The 21060-nt window shown below is 37.8% G+C and overlaps 1 protein-coding gene across 5 annotated transcripts in view; it reads left to right on the top strand.

Moving 5' to 3' along the window:
- The window catches only part of LOC126299299 (filaggrin-2-like), a 492536-nt gene extending 473283 nt beyond the window's left edge, over positions 1-19253 (top strand). For 2 of the 5 annotated variants that reach the window (XM_049991094.1, XM_049991096.1), the window contains 2 exons: positions 7352-7399; positions 18911-19220. In XM_049991094.1, coding sequence (XP_049847051.1) covers positions 7352-7399; positions 18911-18948 — 86 coding nt within the window. In that variant the 3' untranslated portion in view covers positions 18949-19220. Of the gene's footprint in view, positions 1-7351; positions 7400-18910 lie in introns of all 5 variants that reach the window. The other 3 variants (XM_049991097.1, XM_049991098.1, XM_049991095.1) reach the window with 2 other exon arrangements.
- Positions 19254-21060: the final 1807 nt, after the last annotated feature.

Genomic DNA, 21060 nt, shown 5'->3' with positions numbered 1-21060 from the left:
TGAGTGTGCAGAGTGCAGTTATCTGCAAGTTGTGACTCACGCCAGCACCAATGACATCTGTCCCATTGGTTCTGAGGTGATTCTCTATTTGTGTAGGCAACTGGCAGATTTGGTGAAAACTGCTGGCCTCGCACACAGGATGCCAGCCGAGCTCTCAATTTGCATTATCATTCTCAGAGTTGATCGGGCTCCTTTGGTTTGGAGCCAGATGGAAGGTCTCAACCAAAGGGTTTGTCAACTCTGTGATGATCTTGGCTGCAGATTTACAGACCTACTTTATCATTTGCGGTTTGCAGGACTCTCCTTGATAGGTCCATGGTACACTACACAAATGAAGCAGCTACTCGGGTAGCAAAGTACTCGTGGAGTGCACTGCTCTAATGAACACTTGCAGTCAATTTACAGCAAGGGAAGTCAAACGTCATTCAGAATAAAAACACTTTCACTGTCAGAATTTTACCAGTGAACCGTCAAAATATTTGTAATAAAGTTCCTGAATTTACCTCCCTCCAGGAAAGTTCTTGCACTCAAATTATCTGTGGGCCTGAGAGCAGAAACCCAAAGAGGAAAGCTCTGAGGTATTTAGCAAGTCATGGAATGTATATCAGAAAGACAGATTAGAGACCATTGGAGGGGAAGTGTCCATTGCAGTTGACAAAATATTGTCTATATTGAGGTTGAACAGAAGTCATCTGGTCACGTATAGCAGTTGTACGTGAAACTAAGTTAATTGTTGGATGTTTTCACTGGCCACCCAATTCTGCTGTGACAGTTCTAGAGTCATTCAAATATCGTTTACAGTCAGTAGTGCATAAATACCCAGTTCATACAGTACTAGTTGGAGGTGACTTGAACATACTGAGTATAGACTGGGATGCTAGGGATTCATTGGGGTGGGGGATGTACAGACACAGTCATGTGAAATATTTTCCAACACATTTTCTGAAAATTGTCTTGGAACAGCAAGGTCAGCAACCCACACACAATGGAAATATCTTAGACCTTGTAGCTACAAATAGGCTGGACCTTATCAACGACGTCGGTATAGAAACAAGGATTAGTGATCCTGATGTCAGTACAGAATCTATGATTATGAAAGTTAATAAATCAGTCAAGAAGGCTAGGGGAGTGTTTCTGCTAGATAGAGCAGATAAGCAGTTATTAACATCTCAGTTAGACAGTGAATTAGTTCCAGTAAGGTGGATGTAGAGGGATTATAGAGAAAGTCCAAGCTGATTGTAAATCGTAGTCTGGAGAGTTACATGCCTAGTAAGTGGGTAAAGGATGGAAAAAACCGACCTTGGTTGAATAACTAAATTGAGCTAATGCTGAGAAAGCAGAGGCTGCTGCACTCTAAGTTCAAAAGGAGATTCACAAATGATGACAAGTGAAGGTTAGTAGAGATTCGTGCATCTGTGAAATGGTCTATGCACGAGGCACACAACAGCTACCACAGTTACACCTTAGCAAAAGAACCAGCAGAGGACTTGAGAAAATTCTGGTCATATGTAAAGTCGCTAAGTGGGTCTCAGGCCTCTATTCACTCTCTTTTCGACCAGTCTGCTGTGGCAGTTGAAGATGGCAAAATGAAAGCTGATGTTTTAAATTTAATGTTCAAGAAATCATTCACACACCAGAACTGTACAAACATACTGTCATTTGACCATCAGGCACACTCCCATGTGGATGACATAGAAATAAGCATACCTGGGATAGATAAACAACTGAAAGATTTGAAATCAAATAAATCACCAGGTCTGGGTGGAATACTAGTTCAATTTTACAAAGGGTACTCTATGGCATTGGCCCATTACCTAGTTTGCATTTCATGTGAATCTCTCATTCAGCACAAAGTCTCGAGCGTCTGGAAAAAAGAGCAGATGACTCCAGTATATAAGAAAAGTAAAAGAACAGACCCTCAGTATTACAAACCAATATCCCTAACTTCTGCTAGCTGCAGAATCCTTGAACATCTTCCCTGTTTGAATATAATAAACTTTCGTGAGATTGAGAAGCTTATGTCCACACATCATGGTTTCAGAAAGCATCACGCATGTGAAACTCAGCTTACCCTTTCCTCACATGGTATACTGAGAACTATGGATGAAGGGTGTTCCTTATTTCTAGATTTCCATCAAACACTTGACACGGTGTCTCATTGCCTGCTGTTAACAAAGGTATGAACATGTGGAATAAGTTGGCAGATATGTGAGTGGCATGAAGACCTCTTCAATAATAGAGTCCAGTATATTGTCCTTGTTGGCAAGTGTTCATCAGAGACAAGGGTATCATCAGGAGCACCCCAGGGAAGTATGATAGCACCACTATTGATCTCTATATACATAAAAGACTTGGCAGACAGGGTGGGTGGCAGTTGTTTACTGATGACGCCATGGTGTCAAAGTAGAGTGAATGTAGAAGGTACAAGACCACTTGGACAAAATTTCCAGTTGGTGTGATGAATGGCAGCAAAGCCCTAAATGTAGAAAAATCTAAGTTAATGCAGTTGAGTAGGAAGAACAAACCTGTAATGTTCGGATACTTTCTTACTGTTGTCCTGCTTGACACAGTCAATTCCCTTACGTATCTGGGCATAATGTTGCAAAGCTATACGAGGTGGAATGAGAATGTGAAAACTGTGTTAGGGAAGGCAAATGGTTGACTTCATTTTACTGGGAGAATTTTTGGAAACACTGGTCCACTTGTAAAGGAGACCACATATAGGACGCTGGTGCAACCTATTCTTGAGCACTGCGTGAGTTTTTGGGGCCTGTATCAGGTTGGATTGAAGGAAGGCATTGAAGCAGTTCAGAGGCAGGTGACTAGATTTGCTGCTGATAGGTTTGAACAACATGTAAGTATTGTGGAGATGCTTCATGATCTCAGATGGGAATCCCTCAATGGAAGGCGAGGTTCTTTTCGAGAAAAACTATTAAGAAAAGTTATACAACCGGTAATTGAAGCTGACTGCCAAATGATTCTATTGTCACCAGCATACATCATGCATAAGGACAATTAAGATAAGATACAAGAAAATAGTGCCAATACAGAGGTGAACAGTTGTTTTACCCTCTCTCTATTTGCGAGTGGAATAGGAGGGGAAATGACAAGCAGTAGTACAGGGTGCCCTTCACCACGCACCATACAGTGACTAGGGGAGTATCTGCGTAGATACAGATGTTGAAGAAGCATGCTAAATTCTGTAATGCCAGAGCAATGTTGTCTTAGTTGTTCAGCCAACATGTTTTTCTTCCTGCTGTATCTTCTGATATTGTCCTGAGGCGACACTGTGTCTTTGTGTGTCATTGATTACGTCGTATTTTTATGTAGCCTCATCAGTAATCTGCATTAACATACACACATTCTGACTGGTATTTATCCTATGAAAATTTCTAGTTGGGTAGCAATTTAGCTACAAAATAGCAGGTCAGCAACTGGAAGCAGTTAATTCCATAAATTATCTGGGAGTACGCACTATGAGTGGTTTAAAATGGAATGATTATATAAAGTTGATCATCAGTAAAGCAGATGCCAGACTGAAATTCATTGGAAGAATCCTAAGTAAATGCAATCCGAAAACAAAGGAAGTAGGTTACAGTACGCTTGTACACCCACTGCTTGAATAGTGCTCAACCATGTGGGATCTGTACCAGATAGAGAAGATCCAATGGAGAGCAGTGCGCTTCGTTACAGGATCATTTATTAATCGCAAAAGTGTTACGGAGATGATAGGTAAACTCCAGTGGAAGACTCTGCAGGAGAGACTCTCAGTAGCTTGGTACGGGCTTTTGTTAAAGTTTCGAGAACATACCTTCACCGAAGAGTCAAGCAGTATATTGCTCCCTCCTACGTATATCTCACGAAGCGACCATGAGGATACAATCAGAGAGATTAGAGCCCACACAGAAGCATACTGACAATCCTTCTTTCCACGAACAATATGAGAATGGAATAGAAGGGAGAACCGATAGAGGTACTCAGGGTACCCTATGCCACACACCGTCAGGTGGCTTGCGGAGTATGGATGTAGATGTAGATGTAGATGTGGAATTTCTGAAATGCGAAGATCTTATGCATGTTATGGGTGAAATGAGTGCAAGCTTCCAGCATGCATGTAATGTTTGCTATACATGTGATCATAGAACATACAAACGTGCTGATAGTCATTGCACTTTGAAAATATTAATTGTGTATTGTTGTTCTGTGATACTCTACCCTGATGTATGTGTGATTGCTCATTCTACAGTAACAAGAGATCACACAACCGTGCATTTGACAGCTCATCCTATGATGACTTCCCCTCAAGTCACTGTCATATACCTCCTCAGTTCTTCTCCAGTGGAATTAGTAAGGACTGTGGACAAAAAACTGGTCGCCAACAGGAGATGACATACTAATATGATTTAACACTACATATAAACTTGAAAATGCCTCAGTTTGACAAAATAAAGTTTCCTCAGTTGTGCTGTATCCAACTGAAGCCAATCATTAATGATTAAGTCTTGTAGTGTGAAATTGTTGGGATGTTGACTGCTATATTTCACCCATTGGTCCTAATAGTCCCAGACATTATTGGACCATCTGAGGCACAACACAGTGCCTGTGTGTTCAATAATGAATGTATGTTGGCAGCTGTGTGAACACAACCGTTGTCATCGTGGAAGATAGGAGTGTCTACAAAATTTTGATGATGTAGAAGAAATCACAACACTTGGTCACTGAGAATGTAGAAATAAACAAACCAGTTTAGTGAATGAGTGGTCCTAAGTTGTTGTACAGAAAGAAAACCTAAAACATCATGTAGTAACCTCTGGTCTGATCTACACCCTCCACATACTATATGCTAAACCCATTAGGCTATTGGTGCATTTGGCAAATTGCATTATTTGAAAATATGCAAAATTGTTACTTAATGGACCACACTAAACATGGCCTGTTGAAGACTTGTAGCTTTGCGTGATGCTGTGAGCAGTGGCATTTTGGAAGGTACCCAAGTCTTGAATGTCAGCTGCATGATGAACCTCTACTAGTATTGGTTTGGAAACTGGTTTAGATGCACCTATATTCATTGACAGTAGTAATTTGTGTGTGCTTTGAAACCTACTGTTATTTACAAGGCGTAACACTTGCCTTCAGTCCCTATTAGGATATATTTACAACCAGTGTTCTTACACCATGGTACATGGCCGCCAGTGGTACATTATTACTTATAGACACCTCGGACAGTTCCTTGTTTTAGATGTAAATCCTAAGCAGATTATCAAGACTACCAAATATGAGTACAGGACAGTAGTCAATCAACAAAAGATTGAGTGTTTTAAAAAACTCCTCAAAGATATGAACTGGAAAGATGTTTATAGTGCTCATGACGTGAATGAAAAATATACCACATTCATGAACAATGTCAGTACCATGTTTGAAAACTGTTTTCCTCTAAAAATTACTCAAATTAAACAGAAGTCTATAATAAAACCATGGCTTACACAAAGAATAAAGATTTCCTGTAAGACAAAAAGGAAAAATGTATCAGTTGACCAAGAATAGCTCCAATGCTGATGATTTAGCTAAATGCAAGGAATATTGTAAAATATTTAAAAAATTAATTCAGACATGTAAACAAATGCACTACAAGAAGAAGATAGCAACTTCAGGGAACAAAATAAACACAATAAGGGATATAGTGAAAGAGGAGACTAGTAGAACCAGAAAGGAACAGGAGAAAATAGCATTAAGGGTAGATGACACATTAGTAACCGATGGGCATAGTGTGCCAAATCTATTTAACAAGTACTTTATATCCGTTACTGATAGAATGGGATTGTCAGGCTCAGTAAATAATGCCCTTGAATATAAGAAACTAGCATTTATAAATAACTTCAGGTACATGAATATGTCACTCACTTCACCAAAAGAAATAACTTATATAATAAAATCCTTAAAAACAAAGCATTCTAGTGGTTACGATGAAACAGCAACAAAGTTAATTAAGGCATGTTCTTGTGAGTTTAGTACAATTCTAATGTACTCGTGTAACCAGTCTATTATAACTGGGACATTTCCTGACTGGCTAAAATATGCAGATGTTAAGCCTCTCTTCAAGAAAGGGGATAAAGAGATAGCATCAAAATACAGACCGATTTCATTTTTGTCAGCAAAACTAATCCAATCTAATCTAACAGTTGGTTTTGATACACCAACAAATTGTGCAACTTTATTCAGGCTGTGGTCATTGGCATGTCCACATGCAGTAATTCCTTTCTGCTATTTTGTCATATCTCCATATCAACTCATATAATTGCACTGATTCCATGCAATCTATTGGCACATACACACCAGTTAACTGAAATGTTCTACACCAGTGATATAGGTCATATGACTGCATGGTACCATGCACAGTGCTACAAAGTAACCAGTGTGATCTTTTAAGTGGTGACTAGTATTTTGGCATGTGAGTTTAATGTCTAATGATCTAGATATTTGGTAGATGCTATTGTATAAACTTCCTATTTTTCCACAATGCAGGCTATTTTCTGCCATGGTTGATTTTTCAGTGAAGATGGTCAGTGGTAATCTGTCTTGTGGGTTGAGAAGTAATCGCATGAATAACATGGATCAGTATCATATAGAGAATAAATGATTTTGGAAGGTATATATGCTCGACAACAATAAGACACACAAATGTTATTCTTAACCAGCATTAAATTAATAAGTGATATTCTCCCTTGCAGACCATTTACTCACTGTCATAAAGAATGCTATCCAACTGTTAATTGCATCTTCTAAAAACCACTGTCTGCAACATATTGAACTGGTGGGACTAGTTTCATCATGACAAAGTATACAAAGTACATTATAGACAATGAAATCTGCTGAAGTCCAACAACTGGTTCACTGAAGATGTAATCTTGACCATCTGACCACAATCAAATGCTCTTATATCTTCTATGTTACCCAACCTGCACACACACCTGTTCCTAAGGCTATCCTTTCAAAGTCTAAGAGGAGGATCCTAATATGTCATGCTAAAGTCTCTCTCTCTCTCTCTCTCTCTCTCTCTCTCTCTCTCTCTCTCTCTCTCTCTCTCCCCCCCCTCCCCCCTCCCTCTCTCTCCCCCCCCCCTCTCCCCTCCATCTCTGTGTGTGTGTGTGTGATGTTGGGGACATCTTCAATTAAACTGTGTGCAAGATTTGTGTGTGTGTGTGTGTGTGTGTGTGTGTGTGTGTGTGTGTGTGTGTGTATAATGTTGGGGACATCTTCAATTAAACTGTGTGCAAGATTTCATGTTTAGTTCTAACTTTTAAGGGTTTCATGTACTAGTTGAGTCTCAAATAATAAATTTCTGTTTTCACAGAGATCATCTACATTCTCGAAGTAGAACGGAAAGAGTTATCCCTAACTAGTGAGTATATATTACTTTCAATTTTTATTCCATTTGGTATTTGATTAAGTATAAAATGTTTGTTTACTCATAAGATGCACATTATTCTTTAATAATTCAAGATAACAAACTGTTTAAAGTAATCATTTGTCTACAAGTCTATGAAACACATGTGCGTGCATGCACTCACGCAAGCTGGATAGACAAAGAGTATGGTTTGTAGAAAAAAGTCACCATCTGGTGCAGCGAAGCCTCCTGTGGATGTACATCATTGATGACACCGGGTGGAAGGAGCGAGTAATTTCAATACTCAAGCTGTGAGCCTCATAAGACCTTTTGTTTTGATCAAAACTTATCTAGTACAATCTGCTGAAATGTAAGCAAAGGAAATTCAAAGACTACAGCTGGGTCATAAACAGCTCCACTAACTGTTTCATACAAGCAAACCAAACTGCATGCTCATTGCTACGTGGACATATTTTATCCACACAGTGAGCCACATCTCATTGGTGTTGTGATTCTTGTTAGCAGATTGGACAGCAATGCTGAGTATCTTTACCTTAACACTTTCTGTGCATTTTAACCTAGTCCATCTCTGGGTGGGGATACAAAAGTCTCCATATTGCTGGATTTTCGGAAGGCTTTTGACACTATACCACACAAGCGGCTCGAAGGGAAATTGCATGCTTATCGAAAATTGTCTCAGTTATGTGACTGGATTGGGATTTCCTGTCAGAGAGGTCACAGCTCGTAGTAACTGATGGAAAGTCATAGAGTAAAACAGAAGTGTTTTCTGGTGTTCCCCAAGGTAGTGTTAGAGGCCCTTTGCTGTTCCTTTTCTATATAAACGATTTGGGAGACAATCTGAGCAGCTGTCCTTGGTTGTTTTCAGACAACGCTGTCGTTTATTGACTAATAAAGTCATCAGAAGTTCAAAACAAACTGCAAAACAATTTGAAACAATATCTGAATGGTGCCAAAGATGGCAGTTGACCGTAAAGAATGAAAAGTGTAAGGTCATCCACATGAGTGCTAAAAGGAACTTGTTAAACTTTGGTTACATGATAAATCAGTCTAATGTAAAAGCCGTAAATTCAACTAAATACCTAGGTATTACAATTACAAACAACTTAAATTGGAAGGAACACACAGAAAATGTTGTGGGGAAGGCTAACCAAAGACTGTGTTATATTGGCAGGACACTTAGAAAATGTAACAGACATACTAAGGAGACTGTGTACACTACACTTGTCTGTCCTCTTTTAGAATACTGATATGCAGTGTGAGACCCTCACCAGATAGGACTCACATTGAAAAAGTTCAAAGAAAGGCAGCATATTTTGTATTAGTGTGAAATATGGGAGAGATTGTCACATAAATGATACAGGATTTAGGCTGGAAATCATTAAAAGAAAGGCGTTTTTCGTTGTGGTGGAATCTTCTCGTGAAATTTCAGTCACCAACTTTCTCCTCTGAATGCAAAAGTGATTTGTTGACACCGACCTACATAGAGAGGAACAATCACCACGATAAAATAAGGGAAATAGGAGCTCGTACGAAAAAGATAAAGGTTTTTATTCTGTCCGCACGCTATAAGAGATTGGAATAATAGAGAATTGTAAAAGTGGTTCAATGAACCCTCTGCCAGGCATTTAAATGTGATTTGCAGAGTATAAATGTAGACATTGATGAGGATGCAGGTGCAGATGTATATCAGTACACCTCATTTGTATTCCATGACAAACACAATATAACTTAATCACGCAATATCAGCTTTCACAGCTGGTACTCACCTCATTTAAAATTTCCAGGCTGATAGGCTGTGGTTGACATACAAATCCTTTTCCTAAAGTTTCCTCTCTCACTGTGGGAGAGATCTTTAGAGGTAATGTGGCAAATATACGAGCAGTGTAGAGGGCATCACAGTCCATCAAAAGACATTGACTGTGAGATTATCTCTGGTGATGCCAACATTCTCAACTGAAAGTAATAAATTGTCATTCTTATGATGCAATGTTGACATGCAGATTTTATATAATTTATCATGTTCCTCTTTCTGTTAAAATTATTATAGTATTTATATATCTTAATATCCTCTCTATAAATATGTGCATGATAATAACAGGGTTTTTGATATAATGCTTCTATCAGTGACTTTTATTCCATGGTCACCTTCTTGATAAAAATGTTCCACCATGTATGATACATCTGTATGTCCCAGTTGGCAATTCCTCTTGTATTCAACCAGACGGGTGTTAACACTTCTTTTTGTGGTACTGGTATAAACCAATCCACAACTAAAAGGAATTTTATATACACCCAGTGAATCCAAAGGATGTTTATATCTTTTACTGATCTCAAACATTCTTTTACGTTCCTGGAAGATCTGAAGGTAGTTTTCACACCATATTTACTCCACACTTTCCCAATGTACTGTGTAAAGGTACTGATGAATGGAAGGAAAACTTTCCCTTTGGGCAACCATCATACCTCATCTATCCCAATTCTCTCCCTAGACTGAAGTCCTTGATCTATCTCCTGGTTAGAATAACCATTCTTCTTGAATGGTGACAGTAGGTCTTCAAACTTGCCTTTTAAATCAGTCAGTTCACAAATTTTGTGTGCCCTCTCTGCCTCTTGTATCGTCTGGGTTGGCAGTTAAAATCTTTATGCAGGTAATGGTTAGTATGCATGGCTTTCTTGTATACCCTATGGTCTATCATCCTGCCCCTGGCTTGATAGCATCCACGTTCAAGAAATTCAGTTGGCCATTATTCTCAGTCTTCATACACAAATTGTATTTTCAGATTGATACTGCTGAGATGTATCAGTAAGGCATCAATTTCTGCACAGTGTATCCATACTACAAAAGTATCACAGATATAATGATAACACCTGGTTAGTCCTTTACTGGCAGTCTGAATGTCCTGTTGTTCAAAGTTCTCCATATACTGTAAACCATCCGTTCCCATGACCAAAAGAATCAATAATATCTAACCTAAAATTAAGACGACAACCATAAAAAACAGATGGTCCATCCAGCAAAGCTTGAGCAGCAACAGATTTGACTGGTATACTATTCTTCTTGTCTCCAGATGTTGTAGCAAATTTGATGTTCTCGATGGTTTTGTACATTGTCTGTTTAGAACGGTAACGGTACCTCCTGTAAGGCATCTTGGCAGCGTTCAATGCAGTTGCCTGTGCAGCAGCGGCAGCACGACTGAGCCGCTTACATACAGGTCTGATTAGGAGTGACTTTGAGTCGGACTTAGAATATTTCACACTGCCAGTGGAGCGTTATCCCGGACGGGCGCACTAGCCGTACTGGTGCACCCGTCCGCTGAGCACTAAGTCCACCGCTGGCGCGCTGCCAAGATGGCGTAATATGGTTGGCGGGTTGCGTAGCCCTCCTCTGTAGGCGCAACATGCTGTTACATCCTTGTCTCTTATTACGAGTATATAAAGACAAAGATGACGGCGACATATAAGCAGATTTACCAAAGTCTTTATTACCAAGTTCTGCCATATGGTAGGTTCGAAAGGCAATAATGTCTCTATCAACAAAACTTTCAAGCCCACCAACATTAGGTACTCCTGTACCTCCACGTACAATAGCTACTGTAAACCATCTGTTACCAAGAATCATTAATATCTAAACTAAAGGATTATTGCCTTTCGAACCTACCATATGGCAGAACTTGCTAATAAGACTTTGGTAAATCTGCTTATATGTTGCCGTCATCTTTGTCTTTATATACTCATAACAAGAGAAAAATATCTGTAAATGAGTCTGTATTCATTTGGGTGAAAGGTAAAGGAGTGTGCGAATATGTAAAATTTGTTGGTGATAGTACTGTATATTTTCATAAAAAAATTGTTTATTTGCAAACTGATCTGTAGCGTCAGCCATTAACTGGACAAGGGTACATCTAGAACCGGGGGCCTCAAGGATGTAACAGCATGTTGCGCCTACAGAGGTGGGCTACGCAACCCGCCAACCATATTACGCAATCTGGGCAGCGCGCCAGCGGTGGACTTAGCGCCCAGCAGTCATAGCCAGACTAAGGGAACTGACCATAGCCACCCTGTCAATCTGTTCATAAAGATCATGTATTGAATATATAGCATGGTGATGCAGTGTCTGAATAATTCCACAATATGTGCTGAAAAATAACCACTATACATGAGAGATCTTCATTCGCTGGAATTTAGATAAATTATGACACATCAAAACTAATAAGGATATCACCTTGGACCATGTGCATTTCTTTTAATTTGTCAATGAAATGATATAAATTCTCAATATGACTGTCAGTTTCCTAAAATAAAGTTGCAGCAGTGAGGCAAGGCATCTAGCTAATTAGTGGGTGAGAGACCCTAAAGCACTCAGAATAGGCCTGAAAGAAATTTGTGGTTTGTGCCCCTTGGGTAATCCATAGAGCCTAGGTGGTTTGGCTTCCATTTGCAGAGTAACTTCTTATTGTCAGGGGAGAATGATGATGCTTTAACCAGTTGATTAGTGATATTTCAAAACTTGTTAGTAGGATCCTTGTGAAGTTTGTCATAAATGGTGGGATCCAAAATATTGTCGATCCTTTCATGATAGTCCTCGCTCCTCAGCAGGACTGTGGCATTATCCTCATCTGTCAGATCCCTGCCTCAATATTTACTATAATATCCTCTGTGGGTACTTTAAAGGGCATCACAGAAAAATTGCTTCCTTTTGCTAGAAGAGAAGTTTCAATTTCAGTTGAATCTTTACCAGACAGGTTAATAACAGATCAAGAACTATCCACTGTTTAAACTATTGACATGACAAAATCTACAATGATTTGAGATGTCAGTTTCCTATGTGCCAAAGCATACATTCTCTTCCTTGCCTGACCATCCAATCAGCCATCTTGGCAACTATTGAACATTAGAGCTCAGCATGACAGCTGAGAATTTTGTTTTCTGTTTGCCTGTTTTGTAAATACAGACGGAAATAATTTCCCTCTTAAGTGATTATTGATATAATAGTTCTCTGTAAACAATGCACCATTTACAGACATATTTTGTAATGAATCAGAGCTTATAAGTAAGACATTTTAGAGGCTATCTCCCATCATTACCTGTGCCTGTCTATAGTATTGATAACCATTTGTAGATGGAAGCTCCTGTTGACAAGTGATTTAAATTTGTATCAGTGACTTGTCTGGGATACCATAACCAATGAGAATTATACAAAGTACATTCAATGAGTAATACAATACATTTTTTTCTTGAAGCAGGTTGGTTTTATTCAGAATTCCAATACGCAATATCATTCTCCACTCTTTTGGCCACAAACCACAATTTTTCGACATATGCTGAGTTGAGAAAAGTCATGGGATACTCCTAATAACATGTTGGACGTCCTTTGCCCAGTGTAGTTAGCAGATTTATGTAGCGTGGACTCAAAAACTTGTTGGAAGATCCCTACAGAAATACTAAGTCATGCTGCCTCTGTAGTCATCTATAATTGTGAAAGTGTTGCCAGTGCAACACTTTGTGTGCAAACGGACCACTTGACTATGTCCCATATATATTTTATGGGATTGCTGTCAGGTGATCCGGTGGCAAAATAATTCACTTGAACTGTCCAGAATGTTAAAAACAATCATGAACAGTTGTGGGCCAGTGAAAATTCCATCATTGTTTGGGAAGGTGAAGTCCATGAATGGCCAAAAATGGTCTCCAAATGTCCAAACATAACCATTTCCAGTCAATGATCAGTTCAGTTGGATAGGAGGATCCAGTCAATTTCCTGTAAACACAGCCTACACCATTATGGAGCAACCATCAACTTGAATAGTGTCTTGTTGACAAATTGGGTATGTGACTTTGTGGGTCTGTGTCATGTTCAGACCATCAGCTCTTACCAGTCATGACTCATTTGACCAGGTCATGGTTTCCCAGTCATCTAGGATCCAAGTGACACATTTATGAGCCCAAGAGAGGCACTGCAGGTGCTGTCATGCTGTTAACAAATATACTTCCGTTGGTCATCTGCTGCCATAGCCCTTTAACATCACATTTTGCTGCACTGTCTTATGGGATCCATGTGTTGCATGTCCCACATCGATTCATACAGTTGCTTGTCTGGAAGTACTGACAACTCCATATAAATGCTGCTATTTTTCAGTCATTAAGTGGAGGCCATCAGCCATAGCACTGTCTGTGGTGAAAGGTAATAAATGAAATTCGTTGTTTGCAGCACATTCTCGACACTGTGAATCTCGGAATATTGAATTCCCTGATTATTTCCTATATATAATGTCCCATGTGCCTCGCTCCAATGACCATTTCCTGTTGAAAGTCTGTTGATTCCCGTTGAATGGCCATAGTCAGGGCGTAGACCATTTCACATGGATCACTTGAGTACAGTGACAGCTCCAACAATGCGATTCTGTTTTATACCTTATGTACACAATATTACCACCATCTGTATATATGATTATGGCTACCCCATGACTTTGATAACCTCAGTGTAATCTCCATTGAAACACACAGGCCTTACACCACATTACTGCGGCCATGGTGCACATGGTACCACTCTAATGGTTGATGACAAGAACAATGTGCTGCTGCATCAATATCCTCCCAATCATCCTAGTACTGCTTCATGTGGAGTGCGTCTTTCACTGCGCCAAATTCATTGCTCTGTAAGGTTTTGTGTTAGACAGCAAGGAACACCCTTGAGTACCTCAACTGGTGGATGAGTGTGTCAGCACTACCAACAGAGTTGTAGCAGAGTGTCTGATTATGATCCATTGATCACCGCTTATGAGAGTGTCTGCATGTTCCAACATTGCAAGAGTCGCAGCTGTGTGTGGTCAGCTGTCATGCAGGAGATGGGACAGGTTTGCACGAATTTGTTCTGAGGATGACAGATGCCTTCCCAATGTTTCACCATGCTTCTGTTCCCCGCCAGTTCAGATTCCGATTCAGATTCCTTAATTGCCATTGACCACATGCAGTGAAACAGGCTTTATATTGATGTCTACCTACATACAAAGTTTTTATATTAGTTAGTGTTTACATTACAAGTACAAATTATTTATGCTACAGTAATCAGTTGTACAGTATTGCAATCATAGACTTAAAACTCAATTTCTATGTTACAAGAATCCAAGAATTCTGTAAGACTGTAGTATGGATTGTCAATTAACCATTTGTGCAGTTTACTTTTACAATTATTGAAAGGTGTACTGACTGCAGTATGTGTAAATTTGTTAAATAATTTCAAACAGTTCACTTTGGGAGAGTAGCCTGTTTTTGTCGGTCTATGTCTAGGAAAGTCAATATTCTATTTGTTTTTCGTGTCGTGAAAGTGTATGTTCTCTCTGGCATTAAATTTGCTTCTGTTCTTTTTAGCATATATCAGTGATTATATATATACATAAAGATTTATCACTGTCATTATTTCCATTATGATGAATAAGGGACGGTAGTGTTCCCATGGACCAACCTTGCACATTATTCATAGCACCTTTTTCTGCATCAGTGGTACATCACTGACATGATATGAGTGGCCCCATAGTAACAAAAAGTCCAAAGTAAGCTGCTCTGAGATATTTGTTACTCACTGGATCAGATATTTTCCAGATTAGATAGGACACCCTTGATAACTTTTTGCAGACATGGTTGATATGAGGTTGAGAGTTAAGTTTGAAATCAATGTGTATTCCAAGCAGTTTTACGAATTTTGGATCTACCTTGTTAGCCAGTCCCAACTGCAGATGCTGAGTTTTCTCTAGATTACATAGAAGTTTGTTAGGCAAAGAACGAGTTTAGTGTTCAGGTGATAGTGCCCTGTGATTTCTGCTGTAGCTGTGAGAAATCTCGATCTCTACTGATTAAGGTTGTATCATCTGCATAGGAGATAACTGACTCAGTTCCAATATAAGATGGCAAATCATTAATTGCAACAATGAAGGAGAAGGGACCAAGGACAGAGCCCTGAGGTACACAAGTCATGGAAGAGTGTTTGTTTTGAATTGACACAAATTGTCTCCTGTTATGTAGATAAGAGTTGATTATTTCTAACTCTGAATTATTTATGCCATAATACTTTAGTTTGACTAGTAGGATATCAAAAGCGGAATCAAATGCCTAGCTCAGATCACAAAGTTCAAGTGAGACTGTTTGTTTATTTTCAAATGCTGTTAATGTCTGATTAACTATTTCAAGGACTGCAGAGGTGGTATTTTCCCTTGTCAAAAACCATGCTGTCTATTATGGAGAAGGTCCTACTTTTCAAAATAGTTACTTAGCTGTTTGTGGTCTATAGTTTTCAGGGAGGTGTTTTTCCCCCTTTTTGTATATAGGTATAACTTAGGAAATTTTGAGATGATTAGGGAAAACTCCAACTTCTAGGATTTTATTCATAATAAAAGCAAGTGGACTGCAAATGAAGTGTGTTGTTCTATTTATTGTGTAGTTAGATAGTCAGTAGTAGGCCATACTTCTCGAGTTTGATAATTTTCTAACAATATTTATTATATCTGTGGGTGTGACATGGTCCCAGTGAAATTCATGGCCTTTCGGTAGCTGATCAACAAGTATATCAATTGCTAGTATGTCTGAGTGTTTAATTTTTTATTTTAATTTATTTACTGTGGTTGTAAAATATTTATTGAGCTCTTCTGAAGAACATCCTGTGTTTGGGTAGAGGTATGTTCTTGTTTTATTATATCCTAAGCAGCCTTGCATTTGTTTGGGGCTCCTTCTATGTAATTTTCATAGGCAGTTTGTTTGTTAAGGTTAAGGTTGGCATTGTAACATTTTTTATATGTCAGGTAGTCTTTATATTAAGTATCATTTTGTTCTGTCGCACATTTGCCATTGTTTTTAAATGTTTTGTACAGTGAAAGTATTTTTTTCCAGATACTAGCAAGGTCATCAGTGTACCATTTAAGCTTTTTTCATTTTCTATTTGGTTTAGTACTGTTTCTTTTCATTGGTGAACAAGAGTACCATAAGTCAGTATATGTCTTAATGAAAGTATTAAATAAGGTTTCAACATTTGATTGATCTGTGTCATATTCATAAACAAAGCCCCAGTTTACCTTTCTGAGGGAGTCTGTGAATAACTTGATATATTCCTCTTTCTGACTTCTAACCCATGTCATGCTTGGTTTCTTATTTGCAACCTTATAATTCTTATCTGGATGTGTATACTGGTGTGTTGGGACTAGAGGATCATTATCTGCAAAACATTCATCTGCTATTCTTACACTATATAGGTTTCTTGAAAAATTAACTATAATATTGTCCAAACAGGCATATACACACTTTGGGCTATTGTTAGTATAACATAGATTTAGTGATCTGAGTAGGTTTAAGAATGTATTTGTGCTGAGTTCCTGTGTGCGTAGTAAGTCAATGTTAAAATCACTACATATTGCTACATTTTTTTGAGTTTCAAGATTTTTCTTATCATTTGCCAAAACTTTTCTAAAAATAAGTTAACACCACCATTCGGTGATCTATACAAGCTAACAATTGCAATATTTTAGTGTATCACTCTTACACAAGTAAATTTGCTATTTAATTCTGAGGACCATGAACTTACATATATTTTAGAGAATTGTATACATTGTCTGATAAATATTGCAGCCCCCTCCATTTTTTCTGTTGTTTCTACACATTATAGCTGCCAGAATGTACTCGTTAGGTATGAACAAATCTACTTGATATTCTGTAAGCCAATGCTCTGAAACACACAGTACATCACAATTTTTTGTTATTTTTCAAAATTGTTCTAACTTTACTAGCTTGTTCCTAATGCTGCAAACGTTGACTTGCAGGATGGTAAGTGGGCCTACTTTACATTTATTTTGTTCCCTCTCTGAGCCATAAAGTTCTTATTTTTTACTTTTGTATGTTTTAATTTCCTGTTCAGGATGCTTGTCGTTATTTTTGGAAAAAATCCTGTAAGATTTGGTCCATTTTAGCAGTTTCCCTGTGAAAGAAGACCCAGCGCAATTACAGGCATAATAATGATGTTCTTTTTTTGCGAAATATTTCTTCTTTAGCCTTAATATGTAATAATTTTATGTTTGTAAATTTAGCTCAAAAATATCTCAGTTTATCATTAGTTTGCCTAATTTGTGTATTGACACATGACCAATCAGACAGGTCATACCTGAGTGGTAGAGTGGCTACGGTAACATTAGTGAAGTGTAAGTATTGTGTTACTAAGATAAGTTTCTGAATTAATCTGTTGGCATGGTTTTTGTTTACAATGTTTGCACCTCGGATCAGCACTGTACAGTCCTTTTTTGTGAGTTTGGAGCATTTATTGTTTATACCAGCAGTAACTGTGTTGAAATTTGCCCTTGGTTTTACTTCACTGTACATACTTACACTATTCTCAGCCTGCATTGACATTACATTTGAGATGGTTCATGCATGGCTGTCCCCAAATAATTTCACCTCGTGTTTCTGCGGACACTGCTGCACTTTCACATCAGATGTCTTGTATTCATTAGCAATAGAGTGCTGATCAGTCTTTTTTTCTCACAGTATTTCACAACATTATTCAAATTCCAGTTTGATGATTTATTGGTCACAGTTATTTTGCTTACCATTTTGATTTTCTCCTGGATAATATTTGAGGAGACGCAATTTTTTTGCTCAGTGCCACGTATCCATACTTGAGGCGTGGAAGTCATTTGGATGGAATTCTTTTCCACGTAGTCTATTTTCTGTCACTGTATTTTTCACTGAGAGCAATGTACCTATTGTTTAAAGCATCGATACCACTCTGAAGCATTTTTTTTGTTTAGTCTTTGTCCCTAACAGCGTTTGTGATTCCTCGTTCATGTTTTTCCACGACGCAGGTACAGCATATCCAAGTGAAGTAGTTTGTTACAAATTCTGCACACACTTTTGAGCATTTCTCGTGGAACCAGCATCAACACTCTGTGCACTGAACTCCTTTTATCACCTTCTTAGCACACACTTTACAGTTATTGTCACTTTTAATTGCATTTTTGCCCTGGCGGCTTTCACTAACAATATTAACCGGCATCATCTTGAACATTCTGCAAACACATACGAATATCTGCCATGCTCTTGTTTTCCACCATAAGCAACTAAGTGACAGTTCTTTGCTTGGAATTCACCTCCATTACAAATGCCGTTTTGAAGGATGCATATAGCACTGCCATCTATTGGAATTTAATGAAATTATAGTAGCCGAATGTGGAGTATTGCACAATGTCCCACAACAAATTCTGCATTTTTGCAGCTGAAATTGGCAGAAAAATAGGAAATTATGTTGCATTACTTATTGAATGCTTGTTGTAAATACTATTTGCGAAAAGTAACTTAAAAGGGGTAGTGTGATAATTTCAAAAGTTAACTCCTCTACTGTTAACAATTTTTAGACTAAATGAGAAATTATTCGTGTCTGTTCTCTATGTTATATATTTTGGTGTTTATGTGAAGAGAATCATTATTTGTATTCAATTATGAATTCAGAATAACTAATCTTTTTTATTGCAGCATACAGGATAAGACGAGTAAGAAGACGACGACATTAAAATATGCCTTACAATATCTGCAGTGTTGCAGTATTACAATGATCAGTATTATGAAGAATACATTCCCAAGAACAATGTGAACATAAACTTTTAAATATATGTCTGTGTAACTCTCATTAAGATTAGTTTTCAGTTGAATAATGTAAGACCATTATGTACCCCACTTAGTAAGTGTATTGTCGTGATGTGCCTTAATATGCACGAACGTAATTTTTATGTGCTGTACATGTATTTTTCAAATATAACAAATGTAACATTTTTGTAATACTGCATATTGTGTTACAAAATGTCTTCTAGTAAAACCTATATTACTGTGATTATTGGTATACGTAAGTCTCATCCATAGGGAAACTTAGAACCAAAACAGTAGATGCAGACAGAGAATATGAGCCCACATCACAAATCTCTCTTAATGTCTTTAAAACGTATGTTCTTAGATATAAATGAAAACTAAGATATGAATATTTTCAATATCTTAGTCTGAAGAAAATGTTGCAGAAAAGAAGGGAAAAAACATGCACACAGATATTCAAAATTGGAAGATGTATAAACACAAAATTTAATCATTTTTACAAAGTCATTTAAGTAGGATGCTTAAGCCACCATGCATTCAGCTACCAAGTTTCAATCACTTTTTAGGGGCAAAACAGGTTTCTATTCATTTTTAGTGAAATATCAATATCAATTTAAATTAAAAATTCAAAGTGCTTACATTGCAACACAAGAAATTACCTATTCAGTCACTACAGAGAATCCCAGGAGGAATGGTTTATACTCTGGGATATGCAGGAATGATCACTTGAAGCAAAAAACCTCTTATGGACATATGCCCTATTCAGAATGGTTTCTGAGGAACATGTATAATGAACATGGTTAGTTATTTTATGTATTATTGAGCACATTGTCAGATTTTAACCAAATGCATGTGTAAAACATGCACTTTACAAAGTATCAATTGAAATACGTGTATTTTTAAAAAATTCACATTTAAGCATTACCATACATGTCACATTACAGCTTTTGTTCAGTTCACAGTAATTTCCAAATATCCCACTGTCAGTTACACTGCAGTCTGAGTGCCTCTGCATGTTGCATAATTAGGGCAACAACATCCATGGCGTGGCCTAATAGTTCATCTCACATTTGTACACTTCCCATTTATACACCTAAGACCTCATCCAAGCCCATAAGCAAAATTTGAATTGCATAAGGTCTGGCCTAATTGGTGGCCAGTTAATTGTACTACCATGACCATTCTAGTGATCAGAGCAAATGTGGTTAAGATGTTCCTCCCACATGTGGAAAAACGTGGAGGAACTCCATCTTATGTATCAGTCTACATGATGAAAGGAATGTGCTTACAGTGTTGAATGGCTGAGTTTTCCGAAAAAATGCAAGTAATTATGTCCTGTCATTCACTCTTCTAGAACAACTGGACCTGTCAACATATCACCAGTCATGTTGCATCGTATATTATTTGTCAGAATTATCAGGCATGTAAATGTATAAAAATATGTTATGGAAGCAGCACTGGAGAATAGCAGTTTCAATTATGATTGTTGACTTACCCATAAATAGTGCTGATACCCATCTTAATTATTTGAAGAATCTGTGACTCAACTCATCATTAAATATATTTTGGAGTATGATTCCTTAGGAGGCCCAGGTTTGTTGCATTTCAATGACTATATTAATTTTCAGATGAAAAAACATCATACTTCATTGCCAAATTCAGCTCTTCTACATAATCAACAATTAACTTCACATCTGAAACTTGTGGAAATTGCTAATGGGAGTCACTTTTAAATAGAGACTGACTTCATAAATGATGGGAATGCATTAATTTTTAGAGTTGTAGAATTTTAAAATAAACAACTGACATTCGTGTCACACAGTGTCAACAGTGATCAGTCCAAGAGACACAAAATCAAGTCCCAGATCTGACACAACATGACTGATATATCTCCAGAAATGACCAAAAAATTTCCCTTGAAAAACTGAACAAAAACATTACAACTTGTTGTTGCTGAGCAGCAGCAATATGTATCACTGCGATCCTGAGTTAACATTTACCAAGAAAACAATATTCAGAATATAAGAAAAACTTATAGG

This window comes from Schistocerca gregaria, chromosome X (genome assembly GCF_023897955.1).
Source record: "Schistocerca gregaria isolate iqSchGreg1 chromosome X, iqSchGreg1.2, whole genome shotgun sequence".
In the NCBI taxonomy this organism is placed as follows: domain Eukaryota; kingdom Metazoa; phylum Arthropoda; class Insecta; order Orthoptera; family Acrididae; genus Schistocerca; species Schistocerca gregaria.
This window is presented reverse-complemented; position numbering and strand designations above follow the sequence as displayed.